We start from the raw sequence: 17,751 nt of genomic DNA, 5'->3' as shown, positions 1-17,751 counted from the left end.
TGAAACAAATCAGATAAAATACAAACATAATAAAAGTGAAGATAAATGAAGACGACTTACAGTTATGACCCAGCCTTTCTGTTTATCTAAAGTTAAACCAGTGCCAATGAATTTTGAACTACCTTTATCCATCTCGATGACAGCAAAGGCTTAATCCTACCTTACAGTAGATCACACTTCAGATTTGATCCTCATGACTGATATACTGGGAACTGTACATTGGCTGCAGTCCTTCAGGGTACTCAGTGCCACTTAAACATTTGTTAATTACTGATATCACTGCAATTGAAAGGTGCCCACACTACATCTGTCTTCCTTCTAGAGTTCTACATGGGAACTCAAAAATTGCAAAGAATGACAGAGTTTCCTTTGATGTAAGGCTGTGAAATAATATTTCCTTCATGAACTCCTGCAAAAAATAAACCAACAAAAAACCCCAATTAATTTAATCAACTGGTGATTTTAGTTTTATTATCATAGGGATCGGACCTTTAAACACACAGAATTCATTCTTACTGCACAGTGGTTGATACTGGTGCACACAGCAGCAAGTTTGAAGATAAAAATCCCATTCACCTTCCTTGATACCTATGTATTTTAATGCAAAAGATACTTGTTTTTTGTACTGTCTATGAAACTTAGTCCCTGTGAAGGAATCAGTCTCCAGCTTGTTTAGTGTTCAACTCTGCTGTTTCAGAACGAAAACTCATGTCCTTACGTGTTCAAATCACTTGTCTCTTTCCCTCTTGGTAATGATGAGAAAACCTTACAAGCCTCAAGAGCCTGCCAGCAGTAGCAATACACACACAGCAGACACTGAATTGCATATTCTCCCAACAGCCAGCAAGATGAACAAGGTCTGCTCTGAATGTTCTTCCACATAAGAGGTTCAGGATAAAACAACCAATTAGAATTTTGGTCTTTTGAGGTACCTTGATGTTTTTAATATTATCCTTTCCAATGTGCTTATGTTTTTGCCAGAAAAGAACCTTAGCTCTGCATAGGAAAAAAAATAAATAAATAGATGTGGCTTTATCAAAAAAATAATCACTGATTTTAGAAAAAGAAATTCTTCAGAAAACACTTTGTTACTTGTTTGTGAAAGAAAACATACACATCAGTACACAAGACACTAGTTCTTGCTATATAAAACTGATCTCTGTTTATAGTAAGGAGACTTCCTTAAGTGAGGAAGGTCTTCTGGCTTTGTTAGAGCTACAGCAGAAAGAGTTAGAGCTTTAGCTGAAAATCTGTCCCAACATACATGGAAGAAACAACAACACACCACTTTCATAGCGGAAAACTAATATGATCTATAGCCTCTGAAATGCAACTCAAAGCAGGGAGTGTCTTTTACAGATGATGTAATAGGATAAGCATCAAGAAGGCTGCACTGGGAGCAAGCACATCTGACAGAATGCTTGACAAGAAATTTTAGGAGTCACAGAAAATGAATAATATAAATCTTCAGTCAAATTAAAAAAATATGAATGTTTGCAACTACATGTCAGACTCCTTTATTCTTTACAAACGACGATGTTTATAATTTTATAGAACATTTATATATTTGCTTCTCTGTCAAAAAAAAAAAAAAAAAGTATACAATCATTTGGAAATGTAATGGATAAGTTTTCTTGATGTGAATACAAAATTAGATGCCTAAAATAACAAAATAAAATTTGCTGATTTTGTGAAATATTTTGTGGGCTATGGGTCAAGACAAACATGTTTAACTGTATAAAATGTTTTATTTTTTTTCACAAACTATGACTATTCATATTGGTACCATGGCAAAAACTTTCTTCCTTTAACAAATATTGGCTACTGAGAAGCTTGTCATTAAGAACTTACTCTTAATAGAAAATCTGAATATTTAATCCACAGGCTAATGTGAGACAATAAACAAACAGAGAGAGGGTTATTCCTCTCAATAACAGCGACTGAATATCATAATAATATCCAGACAGAATCACGGACAAGCAATGCCCTTCAGGGCTCAGTACTGAAAGCAATTTTCTTCAGTATCTCCATCAATAACATCAACAGTGGCACTGAGTCCACCCTCAGAAAGTCTGTGGATAGCACCAAGCTGTGTGGCGTGGCCAGTGCACCTGGGGACAGGATGCTATCCAGAGACCTATACAGGCTTAAGCAGTGGGCCAAGGAGAACCTCACAAGGTTCAACATATCCAAGTGCAAGGTCTTACAACTGGTTGAGGGAATGCTGGAACAGGTTGCCCAGATGAGTGGTGACCCTATTGCTTAAGACTTTCGAAGTCAGGCTGGACAGGGTTCTGAGCAGTTTGACTGAGCTGTAGGTTTCCCTGTTCATTGCAGGGAAATTGGACTAGATAACCTTTAAATGTCCCTTTCCAACTCAAACAGTTCCATGTTGATGATAATTATGGGCAACAGAGCTATCTATTAAAAAAAGAACAACAGAAACAACCACAGAGAAGAAAAAGCAACCACGTATCACATGTGTTAATTCTTGGGAATTATTTAGAAAAACAAATCTAGGACAATTGATTGAAATTGGCTTTAAGTTCATTGAAATATATTTATATTCGTAATTCTGGAGTTTCAAAGTAACAAGAAGATCCCCCAGCACAATGCTTGCATTGCTGTGGCTCATGATGAGAGCTAAAGGAACCAAGCAAGAAGAACAGAAATGCACTTTGGTGATTAATTAAGTGCAGCCATTTCAACTGTACTTCCAAAAATAAACACAACTAATGTTCCTTAGAAATAAAGTTTGAATATTTTAAGAGATCTGCGAATTATCAACTACTCTGGCATCAGCCCACTGCATTATTATGAAAATGAACAGACTTGTTTAGAACTCATGAGCATTTTTACTTCTCACTTATTCATCGGTTTTCCAATTTTTTACATAAATGGAATGATATGAGTATGCTTTGCATACATTTTGCTAAAAGAACTTCTGAAATATTTTGGAAGCAAAAATTCTGTTTTTAATGTTTTAACACATTATTTTACAGATACTTTCAGCACTTGCATCTCCTATTAATCCAAGATGCAACCACAATCTAAGACCAAAACATAACACAAAATAAATATCCAGGTGAAAGTGCAAGCAAGCAACACAGCTTTTCTCTGCAGCATGAACACTGCTAACTTGTTGAGTATAGTATACTTTTAAGTACTCAAATACAACTTTTTTCCTTCCCCTCCATTTTAGAGTTGCTCACGCAGAAAGCAGCATTTAGATGATCATTCCTACATTGCTATAAAACCTTTGTCATCTGTACTGGCTGTGCCAAGATAGCACAGCTTCTAGCCATGACTTTGTTGCTAGGGTTTAATATTTGAACTGCATGTCAGTTGAGTCATTTGATGGAAGGCTATGAACAAGTAAAACTGAGCTAATTTATCTGAATTGTATCCAAATCCTAGATGCTATATAAGGATGCTATTGCATAGAAACTATACAATTGTAGAAGAAAAACAATCCCAACAGGGTGTTCTCCAAGCACAGTTAAGCAGAGGCTCACTGAAAAGAAAACCTTCAGTAACAAAATTACTTCAGTAAAAAATAAATTAAAATCTAAAAGCATGGATTCCTGCCACAGAATCTGGCTTGAAGCCTTCAAATTTATAAGGACTCCTTGAGTGTCCCTGTCTTTGGATGCAGTGACTTCAGGCTGCACATGCTGGGTACAAACTGAGCCTATAGGTCACAACAGTTTTTAATCTACATAGCCTCAAGAGACTTAAGAATCAGATACAGCTCAAGAGAAAAAAAGTAGAGATGAGTATGGAATTAAAGCTAGCTTAGATAAATTTTGCTTTGTTTTTAGAAAATCTGCTTGACGCCTGAATTATAGAAGACAAAGGCTTGCATGTACCTTCCAGACTATCCTCAGCAAGACTAGGGACTGTGAAGCTCACTGGCTTCTCTCTGTATAGCAGACACCATCTTCAGCATCTCTATCCTGCTTGTTTCCTTAGAAATTTTCTTTTTGTCCTATCCTCACTCAAGGAGCATTAAGGTTAAACATTAACATCCCACAACTGAGGCACCTCTCACCTTTGCCTTCTCTTCACATCGACTGTCCCAATCACATTTGAAATGCTATTCAGATTAGATAGCTAAGAGCAAATATCCATTACATTTCTCTGTGTTGGCATAGGATAAAAACCTCTCCTCCTCCACAGTGTCACATACAATGGGAAAGAAACTGTCATGTAGAATAAAGCAGTAAGTCATGTGAAGCTTTTACAATGCAGAATAGCCTAAATCATCCACATCCTACCCTTCACCTGCAACTTCAGGCCGGCCCCTCGCATCCTGCAGCCCATTCAAATCCACTCACACATCTGCAGTAAAGTTCACCAGCACTAGATCACCTGGAAGCTGAACAGGTATTGCCAATGGAATGTCCATGTTGCTGATTCGTAGTGTCAATAAAGTAGAACATCCTGAGTTGGAAGAGACCCACAAGAATCATCAAGTTCAACTCCTGGCTCCACAAAAGAGCACTCAAAATTCAAAACCTATATCTAATAGTGTTGTTCAAATACTCCTTGAACTCTGGCAGCTCAGGGCCACATCCACTGCCCTGGGCAGCCTGTTCCATGCCCACCCCTCTCTGGTGGAGAACCTTTCTCTAACCCCCACCTGACCCCCCCCCCGACACAGCTCCATGCCATTACCTTGGCCCTACTGCTGTCACAGGGAGCAGAACGCTCCTCTCCCTGCGAAGAGCCGTAGTTGCCATGAGCCTCCTCTCAGTTCCTCTGCTCTGGGCCAAATAAACGAAGAGACCTCAGCCACTCCTCATGCACCTTGTCCTCCAAACCCTTTACCATCCTCATAACCCTCCTCTGGATACTCTGTAACAGCTTTATGTCCTCCTTACACTGTGGCACTCAAACTGCATCCACTGCTCCAGGTCAGACCACACAGTGCAGAGCTGAGTGGGACAGCTCCTTCCCTCTCCTGGGTGGCAGTGCTAGGCCTGGGGCACATCAGGTATGATTGGTCTTTTTGGCTGCCAGTGTATATTGCTGACTCACATTCAGTATTTACCCCTTCATTTTTTGGTTTATTACTCTAAGTCGTTATTTCTACTGGGCATCTGTACAGCAAATCAGACTAGCTGGAAACAGCACACGTCTGCTGGCTAGACCCTTTCCACCAGTATGCAACAGCAATACTAGCAGCAACAGACAGCAGAGATGGGAATATAGGGATAGGCAGAGGTTAAAAATACTAACTATGCAAAATGCTCTGAGACAGTTATGAAGTCCTTTCTAAAAGCAACTCACCAAAAATTAAGAACAGACAATACAGACGACTCCCAGACACAAAACACAATAGGGCTTCACTGTGCTTTCCAGCCTTCCACCCCATCACTGCTTATGTCCTGCCATGCCCTTCCTGAGAACACATCTCTGCTTTTCTTTGTTAGACTTTTTCCAATCCAAATCCCTTCCTCTTTGGTTCCTACTCTTCATAGCTGCTGCATTTTCTTTCTGTCACAGAGGCACTGGCTTCTGTGTGAGTACCAAACACAGAAACAGACTGCTTTCTCACCCTGCCTATTCCTTTCTGTCCTACTGTCATCTCTGTAGGTACATATATAAATCAAGTGTCCTACCCTTCAAGGAACTGTGTGAAAAAGCAGTTCTGCAGTCCACTCATCTCTTGTAAGCATAATCCAATGGAAATCTGCCTCCTTTGATAAGAAGAAACACTTTCAACCCTATCTTCAGGTTACACACCGTGACAATTTGTATTGCCAAATTTGTGATTTACTATTTCCCTCTAAACATCTTGTGGAAGTGTCTGCCTACAGAAGCAATCTTTCAGACCACAGAGTAGAAAATCTTCCACCATCCCACCCCATTAAGCAGTCGTCTCTCTTTGCATTGACCACTAATGACTATTCAAAAAACATATGGCATCCACAGTAAGATCCAAGGACTGGTTTGTTCAGGCAACTCAGAATACACAAAAAAAGCAAACAAAGGGCTCTGACATAAAGACTCAGAAAAATTACATCTCCTTGAGATGAGTGCTGGAAATTTCTGTGGACATGTGTCATCTCAGCATGGAAACTCCCTGCTCTAGCTTTTAATCATGACTGTTGATAGACTAAGCACAACCTGTTGCTGCTTACACAAGCTGAAGTTGTAGTCAGCACCATGTCAGCCACTCCAGGCTAATACTAACATATGCAGCAAAGACTGCTGTGGTCAGTTCCAGAATCTGGGCTCCTGATATTTTAAAGCACGGTATTCTACAAACAATACTTACTAATTTGCTTTTTAAAAGAGAATGAAACAAAAGCTCAGATGAACTGTCTTGGTGACCACAGCAGGGAGATGAGAACTGCAGTGCTGCATTAGGCATTTTCAGTGCTCAAAGAAGACACACAGATCTGAAACAAAAGGCATTCAACATGTATTGTACATTTCAGAGTAAAAACAGGCTAAATCCATTATAGAAACATGCAGTTGTTTACCAGTAGTCATAAATAACCCATAAGATCTCTACTAGGTTTTCTATTTCCTCTTCATACATCAAATATGTAAATCATATTTCATTCTTTCTTTTTTATTTTTTTTTCGTAACCAGCTTCAAGAAATTTTTAAGCTTTAATCATTCAAAAAGGAAAAGAAGTAAACACATATAGACAGGTATTGTTTCAAAGTGTGAACTGGTTTATGTGCAAAGCAAAGTCAGCTCTTAAATTGCACTGAGTATATATGGACCTTAAGTAAAAACTTTTTAATAGTGTTTGGAGAACAGTTCCCTTGTCTATACCCATACAATTTTTCTGTAAGTCAAGAAAGTAGATCTCGCTCTCAATTCATTTCTCACTGAAGTAGTATAAACATGATGTTATAATGTAATAACCTAGTGAATGCAAAATAAGAAAGAAGGAAAGAAACTAGAGTAATTTGGTTCCTTTTGTTCTAGCATAATCTCTACATTATAGGGCAAGCATTTAGCCGGTGCTGAAATACTTTAGTCTGTAGGCACAGATTATAGTAATCTGATATTGTCTATCTGGTAGCAAATTGATCTGGGATGAGCAATTTAATTGGGGTCAAAGCAGTACATCCGGCCATTTTGAGGACACACAGAGGCAAGTTTCTATTCTGCCTCTGAACAGCAACAGGAGCTGTTGTCAAAAGGACACAGGGAATCCATCAGGAAACCATAATCCATTGCAAAAATCTAAAAGGAGAACTAAATTGGGGATGTGAAACAATCAAGAGAACATGAATTAAAATGCAAGTAAAATCAGGCAGCCAAAACTCAGTTTCCATACCTCCTCATCTTTTCAGCTCCCTGAGGCTACTGAGCAGGACATGGCACTGTTACTAGAACAAGCCTGCACAATGAATGCTTCTGCAAGCTCTGATATTCCCCAGCAAAAGAGAACTCAGATTTTCCCTGCTACAAGAGCCCAGACTCCCATGCATCGAGCCAAGTGAAAATCTTCACAAACAATTTTTATAACAGAACCTATGCAAGACAAGTCAGCCAGAGTCAGTTCAGCAAAATTTACTGGGAAAAACCTTTAACAGACAGGCTCTAGCACTCTTCAGTCATTTTTTGCAGAGCTGCTACTACACTTCCCTCTTCCCCTTAACACCAGATTTTCTCAGTATTCTTCCACATTTGTACCAAATCTTCCCAACTTCTTTCTTCTATGTGGGGAAATGCTATGAGTTGTTTGTTGGTTTTTTTTTCCTATCTGCTTTTTTTCCATCTGGACACCCAGTTTTACATGTCCCTATTCTGATAACAGTAAGAAAGCACAGATAGGTATACAAGAGCTGGCAGTGAAAATATTTTTAAAGGTAAAAATACTTTAACATGGCAAGACAAAGGTTAAAAGCATCTAAAAACTTGCAAAAAACATATCTGAGTTACACTACCACGTGAAGAGACTACACTGGAACAGATACCTGCTTACAGGATGTTGGTAGGCCTATAGGGTGCTGCAAGGAAATTAATGAGGGGAGTTATAAATGTAACTCCAGCATAATGGATCCTGTTGCTGGAAGAATTAAATCCTCAAAAATAAACATTTTTTAAAACTATTCAGTTTTCAAAGCTGAAGACACTGATCACATGGCAGTAATCTATTTTTATTATGTTACCTCTGATGTACTAAATAATTCATAAAACAAGAACATTTTCTATGAGAAAGATTTCTCTAGTAACCACAGAATTGACATTAGTACTACTAAATTTAAGTGTGCCTTTTTATATTTTCCCTTCTGTAAATCAGCCAAACAAAAACCCATTAGAATACAGCCTGTTGAAAAATAATCTGAGCAAAGCTGGGCGTTCTGAGTGGGAATAGCGAGAGTTCAGTCAGCTCTCAATTGCTTTATCTAATGGCAGTACCTGGAATTGTGCCCTAGAGGTAGCAGCGGTGATTCTAAGCAGGCATTGGGATCTAGAAAATCCATCTCCACATCTCATTTTCCACAATGTACCAGGTTTTAACACCTGTGGGAAACAGAGCAGGCAAGTGATGGAGTGGATACTGAGGACTGGACATCCATACAGTGCACGTTCCAGGTAGGTTTATTTCAGACTACTTCTAGTCTTGGTCACTGCTAGGAAAGGATAAATTAAGTCCAAGCACTTCAGAACATTGTATAAGATATGCAGCTGACAACTGAAGTCCTAAGTGTGAGTGACTTACAAGAGGGCAAGAAAAACTTAAGCATTCAAATCAAGCCAGCTGCTATAAGTTGCCCTGTCCACTTTCAATACAATTTTATTTAGCTGTTAATATTGAGAAACAGTAGAGAATCTTTCCTCAGATTGACTCTATACCATTGTCTATCTGTCTCATGTCATATAAATTGCACAGAATGTTTTGTGTGCAGTTTTTGTTTGTTTTACCTTGCCTTATTTAGGGAGTTTGCTTAAATATGCAGTCATCTCTAGACTCCAGTCTTCATGCATTTGCACATGAAAAGACTGATGAGAAGAAACGAAATACTATGACAATGCACCATCTTCCCAGTATCAAATCTGAGAAATCAAGCATTTGCTGTAGATTGTTGGCTATTTGGAGATAAACACTCACAGCCTAGGGAGATGAAGGAAGATTCTGGCAACAGTGTGAAAATACAAAACCTTGCAGATAAATTTCACCACTGGACGTTTAGAGATACAGCACACTTCACTTGGAAACCTATCTCACTACGTGTATAGTATTTAAAAGAAAAGACCAAAAAGCCTAAGGTACTGCCACTCTTGAGACTTGTGTTCTGGTCATAGAGGAAAAAAAAAATTGTCAAAAACACACGTTTTTGAGTTGTTGTTTTCATCAGTCAAAAGCAAAGGGTAAAGGATCCAGTCTTTTAGCAAGGTATTTCCAAAGCAATAAGCATTGTAAGCCATAAAGAGAGGGTACACAAATTTCAAGATTACTTTCTTAAAATTAGCATACATAGGGTGTTTACATAATTATTATTTACTGACAGCCACTGGTGATGTCTCAATCAGATGAAAAGTTTACCTTCAGATCTGCAATTCAGATAATACAGGGAAAAAGAAAAAGCAGAGACAACGTAGCTGGGAAAAAGTGAAAACAATATTTACTGGAGGTTCCTACAATGCTTCTCACATCTGGAAATGGGAGAATCAAACAATACTTCCTCACTAACCTGTAATAAACAACTGCTTTCACAATTTCCATTCTACTATTAAACATGCAAAATTGCAAAGGAGCAGACTACTAAAAGCATAACTTATTGCCCCAGAAGCTTTATTCAAGCACTAGGCTTTACAAGAATTAGATCACCAAGTTTTCAATTCCTTACTTACTTTTTTGAGTTAAGTTTTGCCCCAAAATTGGAAAAGAATATTATATAACAGGAGGTTGATTCTATTAAATCAAATTCAGAGCCTTAAAAACGACTGCTCGTTGACACACTATAGCCAACACAATGTCATTTTTGCCAATACTGCTACTACTAGCACTATACTACTATTATTATTATTATTAATACTACTATTTCTCAAGCAGAAGCCCTACATGAAGACAAAGGAGTGCCTCTGAAACAAAAGTGAAACAATAAATTGTTTCTAAATTCACATAGAAGATAAATATATCTCTTTAACCCTATATTCCTCATGGGAGAAAAAAATCACACAAGGATTTTGCTACCAAAAAGGCATAAAAAATGTGGTTAAATTTATACCTGTATTGCATCTACTTGAATAGCTTTACAATTAAAAGCTATTTTAATCAATTTTCAATATTAAGTTTGTTGAAGAGAACTCTTTCAGCTAACATTATTTCCAAGAGTCATCTGTGATGCATCCAATGAACTAGGCAAAAAAGCACCAGTGAATTCAGGTAGGTTTTATAAACAACCACTACTTGAATTAACATTCTGTTCATAGGCTTTATTTCTTTCAGTTGATAAAACGATTCAGACAACATGTTTACAATGTCACAGTCTCTTACATTAATTGAGCTTATGCTTGGTGATCATCATCTAGTTTGGAGGTTTGTATATATTATACATTTACACACAGACACACAAGGCAAACATTAAACAAATCTCACCTAGTACTTCTAAAAAATGAGTACTGCATAAACAAAACATAAGTGCACACAGCAATTTCATGTTCTAAATCCACCCACACAGTTGTTCGCAGCAATTCAAGGACAGATCTGCATGGGCAGATTCACAGAATTTGAGTTGCAGACATCTGTGCTGAAATGATCAGCATATGAGGGTGTCATTCATTAAGCAACTGAATAAGGTCCTGTTTCTTTATTTATTTTATCCTTAAACCGAAAATAAAAACACAACTATTTTATCAACAAAAACCACAGAATAACCCAAAGGTACTCTGCTTCCTTCACTTACTCCCAGAAATCTATTCCCATAGAAGCATAACCATATACTTCCATGTATGAAATCAGCTACTTTACAAATCTTGGAAAAGTGGAACAGATTAGACTACAGCATAGCTTGTAGATCAGTACTTTCTTCAGTTTCTGTCAATATCACTCCACAAATGAAGGTAAAACAGCCCTAACAGACCAGATGTGGTTATCAGTCCTCATTAATTGCTCATCTAATTATCTAGAAGTTAGAATTCTGCTTAAAGCCTGATGTAGGAAGTCTCTTTCTGCTGGGACACTCTGTTTATGTTAGCCATGCATGCTTCTATGGCTCTCAGAAATGACCCATCCTCTTTTAATCCTGCTAGGGAGAGTGGCCTTGTTTCACCCTCACTTACTTCCTTTAGCAGTACTTTTTCAATCTAATTACATATTCTGTCAGCAAGTCTGATAAGCAAAGAAGTCTTCAGCAAATGTCTGCAGACTAAAAGACAGTTGGATCAAGAGCCTAAACCATAAACATTCTTATTTCTTTAAAAGGAATTGCTTCATATTATCCTTTTTTTTTTTTTACTTTTTTTTTTTTTTCCTTTCAATGGAGTATCTGTATTTGTGTTACAACAGAAGCTTCACTTGTAATTAATTTTAATCTTCCTCCCCTGTATCTCTTTTGCAAGGCAAAGAATTCCCAACCTTCAGTTTTCTGAGCTGAAACAGATGAGAAACAGCCCCTAGGTTTATGTTTGAGCAGCTTACTTGTACGTATTGTAACTCAAATTAGTAAACTGAAAAAGGTGACACATTTGCATATTTTTCACTTCCTCCTCAGAGCTCCTTTCTGTAGCTTTCAGTCCATACTGAACATTTCAAGAATTTTACAACACAGAGCAAGGAAAACGGCATCATTTCCATACGTGAGCCGCCACAATCTTCTCCAAGATTCTGGATGTGTTCATACTGCAACAAAACGTAGAGGAATGAGACACGATGGCAACCTTAGAAAAGGAGCTTGCTAAGCAAACCTATTTGTCTTCATAAATGCTGAAACAGCGGGCCAGAGGGAGCTATGGTGCACATGCAGAAGGCAGGCCCCAGGACGTAAGGGTCCACAGCAGTCACAGTACAAACCAGCTCCTATGTTCATCAATAGATTTGAAGAGTTGGCATAAAAACATAGCCACAATTCCACTCTAACAGAACACTGAGACAGGATCTGTCTTCTTTCATAAGCTCGACTGCAAATCTTATCTTCCAGTTTAGTTTTCCCAGAAATAAGCAGAATTCTGAGCTACAAAGCCCTTTCCACCGGAAAACATACAGCCCTCGTTCCTCATTCATTAATACGCCCTAGCTATAGAGGTTCCGCAATTCCTCCTGTAACGCTCACAAAACGCTTTCATAAATCTCCAACGTATTGAGCAAATAACTCAGCACTGCTGGTTAACGTCCCTAATGCCGCGAGCAGGCCGTGTCACGCACACAGCACCCTGCTGGCTCCGCAGAGGAGTGGGACAGACACCTTCCTGGTGACGGTAGGCACTGCACACTGCGCTCAAGCACCCACAGGGCAGCCCTGCCCCCCCACAGCCCACTGGATCACCTCTCACCGCCAACCCAACAACCACCCGCCCGCTCGCAGCCGCTGCGCAAGCGCAGTGCGGCCCGCCCTCCCTCGGGGCGCCATCCCCGTGCCTGGCAGCCGCTGCCCGCCCGGCACTGCAGCACACCCAGCCTCGCGTTGCTGTGCGGGCGGCCTTCGCTCCGCCCCCGCTCCCCCGGCTCGTCTTCGCGGCGCTGCTTGCAGGCGTTCGCTGCGGACACCCGCGGGCCCTCGCACGCCCGGGCGGCGCTAGGAGCCGGCGAGGTCCTTCCGCTCCGCGCGTGGCCGCCGGTTGGTCGTGGGAGCTCGCGTGCCCGCCATGTATTACAAGTTCAACGGCTTCACGCAGCGCCTCGTCGGGGCTGCGGCCTCCGCCGCCTACAACCCGCAGGTAACGGCACCGCCGCCGCCTCCTTTAAGCGCCGTGTCGGCCGTGACCTTCGCTGCCCTCGGACTGCGGCCACGGGGGATAGCGGCTGGCAGCTGGGCACCGCTGCGCTCGTCCGCCGCTCTCTGGTCTGTGCATGCGGAGAATGCATGAGAGCCTTCCCCCCCCCTCCCCCCAGACACCACGCGGTTTTCTTAAATGAAGATAAACACAAAAACGGCCGTTCCTTTGCACCATGGTTACTGATGTAGTTCAGAAGGCCTTTTGCTGGCAGTAACGTGACTGCTCATACTGACAATTCCCTTATCTTGAGGCCTGTACCGTTCTTTCTGCCTGAGTCTTAGCATTCTTAAATAACTCAGTTTTGCACTTAACGTTTCGTAACATGGCATGAACAACTCAGCCCGGTTGGATGAATGGGAGCTTTCTCAGTTAGTGCAGGTGAGAAGTCAAATAGGTTAAAAATTACTGCCTTTATTTAAGAGGCAAATGACTGCCATAACCACTGCATATACCATATAAACTCTTCACTCAGAGAACGGGCTTGTATTCAAAACAGTAATAACAGGACCCGTTTTCTAGTCTTACTCACCTGAAAGCTTCTCCCTAGTTCTTAAAGGCTGACCATAGCCTGAGTAGTAATTTTGTCATGTTAATTTTGTCATGTTGCTGTACCTTCTATTTTGCTTGTACCTACTAAAAAAAAATTAGAAAAAATCCACTAACCACAGATCTTATAGCTAGGGTGAGTTGCTTGGACTTGGTTGAGAAACTCTACTGTTTAAGCTTTTGTACTGTAGATATACTTCAATTAGAAACAAAGTCACTTAAGTCTGTTGTCACAATGCCACCATAGCTTTATGTGATCCAGTCAAAAAGCATTCTTGTGTTAATGATAGCAAACATTTAACCTCATACAGCAAGGTATGTTCTGCTATGAAGAACCTGCTATTCAGGTGAAAAGTGTCTAGATTCACTAAGCTCATAAGAGTTACTTTGGTGCATGTTCTAAAGCAGTATTTACCAGCTTCCTTCCCAGTTTTCCCTTTTCGTTTTGATCCTTACCTCAGTCTTCTCCATTTTCTTATTCTGTGATTCAGATTGACCAATTTCCCTAACATAGGCAAACTTGAGTGTGGTGCTGTTTCTATTCCTAATTTTTAACTGTTCTGTGCTGTCAGAAAAATGTTTGCCTTGGGACTCCTGTAAGCAAGACAAACAGCTGTATAGAAAAAAAAACATGCCTGGTCTAGAGGAATGTAGGCTTAAAATAATGCAAGTTTGACTTCACAGAACCACACAGTCATAGGGGGTGGAATAGGCAACTGGAGATCATCTATCCAACCCCTCTAATAAAGCAGGTTTTCTACAGTATGTTTCACAGGAAAACATCCAGGCAGGTTTTTAATATCTTCAGAGAACAGGACTCCACAGCCTCTCTGGGCAGCTTGTTCCAGTGCTCTGTCACCTTCAAAGAAACTTCACGTTCAGCTGGAACTTCCCATGTTTCAGTTTTTACCAGTTGCCCTTGTCACATTGTTGGGCACCACTGAAAAGAGCCTGGCCCCGCCCACTTGACACCTACCCATTAGATGTTTTTAAGCACTGATAACATCCCCTCTCATTCTTCTCCAGGCTAAACAGACCCAAGTCTCTCACCTCAAAATACTGTTCAGTTTCTTAAATACTAAACGTATCCTGTAGTCCTCTGAGGAGAAAGCAGTATTCCAGTGCAGCCTTAGCTGTGTAACGTAGATCACTGTGAAGATAAATCACTTCTACTTGAAATATTGCACAAGCAGGGTAACACAGAAGTGTTTTGTCTTTCATTTTATGGCAAGTTAGAAAAAAAAAAACAACACAGTTGTTTTAGGAGCTGTAACGTAAAACATCACTGTCATGTGCTGAAACATAATGGCTAAATATAACAGTAAAGGTAAGGAGGCCACCTCATGGCTACTATGACTTTGTACACATACAGTTTTATTCATAGAACTGGATTACATAGGTGTTATATCAGAGTACAGCCATCTGAACTGAAAGGCAATTGTTCTGACTTACAAGGAGTGGATGAAGGATGAAAAGCTGCATCAGTATGTGAATTAGAGGGTGTTGTTAGACTGTGTAACAGTTGCCAATTCAGGGATCCTTGAGTGTTCTTTAACACCTAGCCTGCACCTTCCTCCCATTTTTTTTCCCCTCCCTTCCTATTTTCTTTTTCCTCCTCTCCTCCTCCTCCAACCCATGCATTTTGATTATTTAAAATTATATAGCAATTGCTTGGAACATTTGAGAGGAAGAGTTGATTCAAGTCTTCTCACTCTGTCTGACCCAAGTGTTGGGGATTCCCTGCTCCTGATCCTACTGCTGATAGGATGTGGGTACTCTGTGCAAAAACAGAATGACTCGGCCCCAACAAAAACCAACCAACCAAGCAAAAAGATTTATGTTATCCCTGCTAAGTCCAAAGTCACAGCTAAGAATTTCTTTCCTTAGTTTTCTGTTTAAGCCATGGGTCTTCATACCAACTACATATTTTTGCAATGTATCCTTGTAATGACTGGGAGCATGCCTGCCTAGTGTGACAACTGGTAAATTTGCAAGTATTATATACTTTTATATTTTAATCTTTATTTATGCAGGGACTCAAACCAATAGTTGCCACTGAATCCCCAGCTCAGATTATTGGGACAACAACTAAACTTGCTTCAGATTTACCAGCAACTGAGTCTTTCTTGGGTAAAAACCAGGTGCCAGACCTACAGAAACTTTTTCAGGTAATGACAGCTTGAGAGTAACTTAAAGAAAACTAAAGAGTGATCCATATATTGCTCTATTTTTATGTGGCTGATGTCATCATTCTACAGTGCCAAAGTTCTTCTAGTTAAGGAAGTACAGTGTAACTTGTATCTCTCCCTCAACCCTGCATAAGGCATAAATACAGAAAGTGAAAAGTCTAAGTTATGTTTTGGTTTGCTTCAAAAAATGCCAGCTGTATTGACTATTGGAAGCATTTTCCACCCAGCATCCAATCACATGACTGAAAGTAGAACAGGAGGAGCAAAGCAAATTGTTGTTCTGTACATTATTGAATATTACAGAGTTGTTAATGCATCATTAAGAAGAGCACAGTAAGGTTTTCAAAGCCAGTTTGTTAGCTGTGCAATTTCTAAGCGTACTGAGTTTGTTGTTGTTAATAGAAACATCAAGAACATGCCTTGTAATGTACACTTTTCTCTTTCATGCCACTTGCATTTGGAATATTTCAGTCTGATTCGGTGAATAAGCTTTTCTACATAACTTTTCACATTCTTTTGTTGGTGACATTCTTCTCACCCAGGTCATCTTTAGAAATATATCACAATATTTTTTTTTCTGCCTGCATTTAATGGCTTTGACTAATACAATTAACTTGCTTTGCATTAGTCTTGCTGAATGAAAAGCACTTAGTATGTCTGATTGTACATAGCCTATCAGTGGGGAGGTTTTCCTCATGAAAGTCTCAGTTCACCTGAGGTATCTTGTTCATTGTGTCTTCTGTCCGAGTGTTTATTTTCGTCTATTTATTTTCAAACTCTTCCCACAGAAAGCAGATGGACTGCCCATACACCTGAAACGAGGAGTTCCAGATAAGCTGCTTTATCGGACCACTATGGCTCTCACAATAGGCGGGACTATCTATTGTCTAGTAGCGCTGTACATGGCCTCACAACCACGAAGCCAGAAGTAGATGAACCGTAACTCACAGGACTCATTTCTTTGAAAGACCCCCTGCGTGTTTCTCTCTTTACCTGCTTAATTCTGTGATCATTTAATGTTCATCTTTTCAGATCAGATTTCTTGGAAGAAAGATGCTTCTTAATCAGTTGCCTTACATGTTCTAGAAATCAATATAAACAATGACTTCAGCTCATCATCTTAACATATGGTTGCAGCTTGGTGTTTATTGTCTCGGAGAAGTGTATGAAGTTGAAGAAAAGCTAAACTTTTTCTTCCTCTCCCCACTCAGCTTCAGTAATGTTGGCAATAGGACAGAAGTACTACTTTCTGGACTAGGCTCCACGTTCCTTAGTGGGAGCTTGCTACTAGTTTCCAAAAGAGTAAAAGAAAATAATTATTATGGCATACCGAGAACCCATTTCTGATACACACAGCTCATTTTACATAAGCAGGTGGCAATGGAACATCTGCAAATGCTGGTATATTACTAAAATACTTGTGCCTCTCATGGTAGGACAAATGGCTATCTCCTTGGAACATGTAAACTGGATTTATTTCACGTGAACATCATGGTACACAGCAGTATTGTAGCATTGGTTGTACCAGTTTTTGGACTTTTCATTTGTCAAGATACTCTCGTGCAATAAAAATAAATACATGAGTAATAAAATGGACAAGTCTTGAGTGTTTCATACAATTTCAGCTGGCCTGGTAGTACTGATGCACTTTTATTCAAGTTAAACTTCTAGATCTCAGACCAGAGAATTGGTTGATCTACCTTACTGTAATATTTTAGGGATGTTAACCCTTTTAGAACTCTATCTTGAAACTCAGTGGTTGTTTTAATTGTGTTTTAGTGAAACAGGTAACTGAATTTCATAACTCAATCTGTACATGCATAAATTTACGTACACATACTGTCCATAACGCAAGAAGGAGGTAAAGCTGTTGGAGCTGTGGGGGGGGGGGGGTGCAGTCCTGCCAAAATCATGGGATTGGAATTGGATGGGCTTTAAGATCCCCTCCAATCCAACCCATTTTATGATTCTATGACACATTAACATAAATGCCCTTTTCTGTGTGGGTAGAGGTGAAACTAATAAAACTAATTATTAGTTTTTTCCCTTTGTAATATCATAGCCTTGAATTGCAAGTTTTACACAAGTCTTTTTAAAAGGTAT

At 39.7% G+C, this 17,751-nt stretch overlaps 1 protein-coding gene across 1 annotated transcript; it reads left to right on the top strand.

Annotated features, from left to right (window-relative positions):
* Window positions 1-12,641: 12,641 nt before the first annotated feature.
* Window positions 12,642-17,252, top strand: LOC136058784 (cytochrome c oxidase subunit 7A-related protein, mitochondrial). The gene is made up of 3 exons (XM_065752538.1): window positions 12,642-12,853; window positions 15,493-15,627; window positions 16,437-17,252. Exons 1-3 carry the CDS (start codon window positions 12,782-12,784, stop codon window positions 16,578-16,580), a joined length of 351 nt encoding a protein of 116 aa, XP_065608610.1. The 5' UTR covers window positions 12,642-12,781; the 3' UTR covers window positions 16,581-17,252.
* Window positions 17,253-17,751: the final 499 nt, after the last annotated feature.

Source organism: Cyrtonyx montezumae, unplaced genomic scaffold (genome assembly GCF_038088225.1).
Source record: "Cyrtonyx montezumae isolate F1298 unplaced genomic scaffold, pur_monq_1.0 scaffold_0, whole genome shotgun sequence".
Classification (NCBI taxonomy): Eukaryota; Metazoa; Chordata; class Aves; order Galliformes; family Odontophoridae; genus Cyrtonyx; species Cyrtonyx montezumae.
The sequence above is the reverse complement of the archived record's forward strand: the minus strand, read 5'-3'. Positions and strand labels throughout refer to the sequence as shown.

What these genes read in the sequence shown, in the direction of transcription:
- LOC136058784 (XM_065752538.1), top strand. Translation starts at nt 12,782, where the DNA reads ATGTATTACAAGTTCAACGGCTTCACGCAGCGCCTCGTCGGGGCTGCG. An exon ending in CCGCCGCCTACAACCCGCAG is followed by an intron (nt 12,854 to 15,492) that starts GTAACGGCACCG and finishes TTATTTATGCAG; the next exon opens with GGACTCAAACCAATAGTTGC. An exon ending in ACCTACAGAAACTTTTTCAG is followed by an intron (nt 15,628 to 16,436) that starts GTAATGACAGCT and finishes CTCTTCCCACAG; the next exon opens with AAAGCAGATGGACTGCCCAT.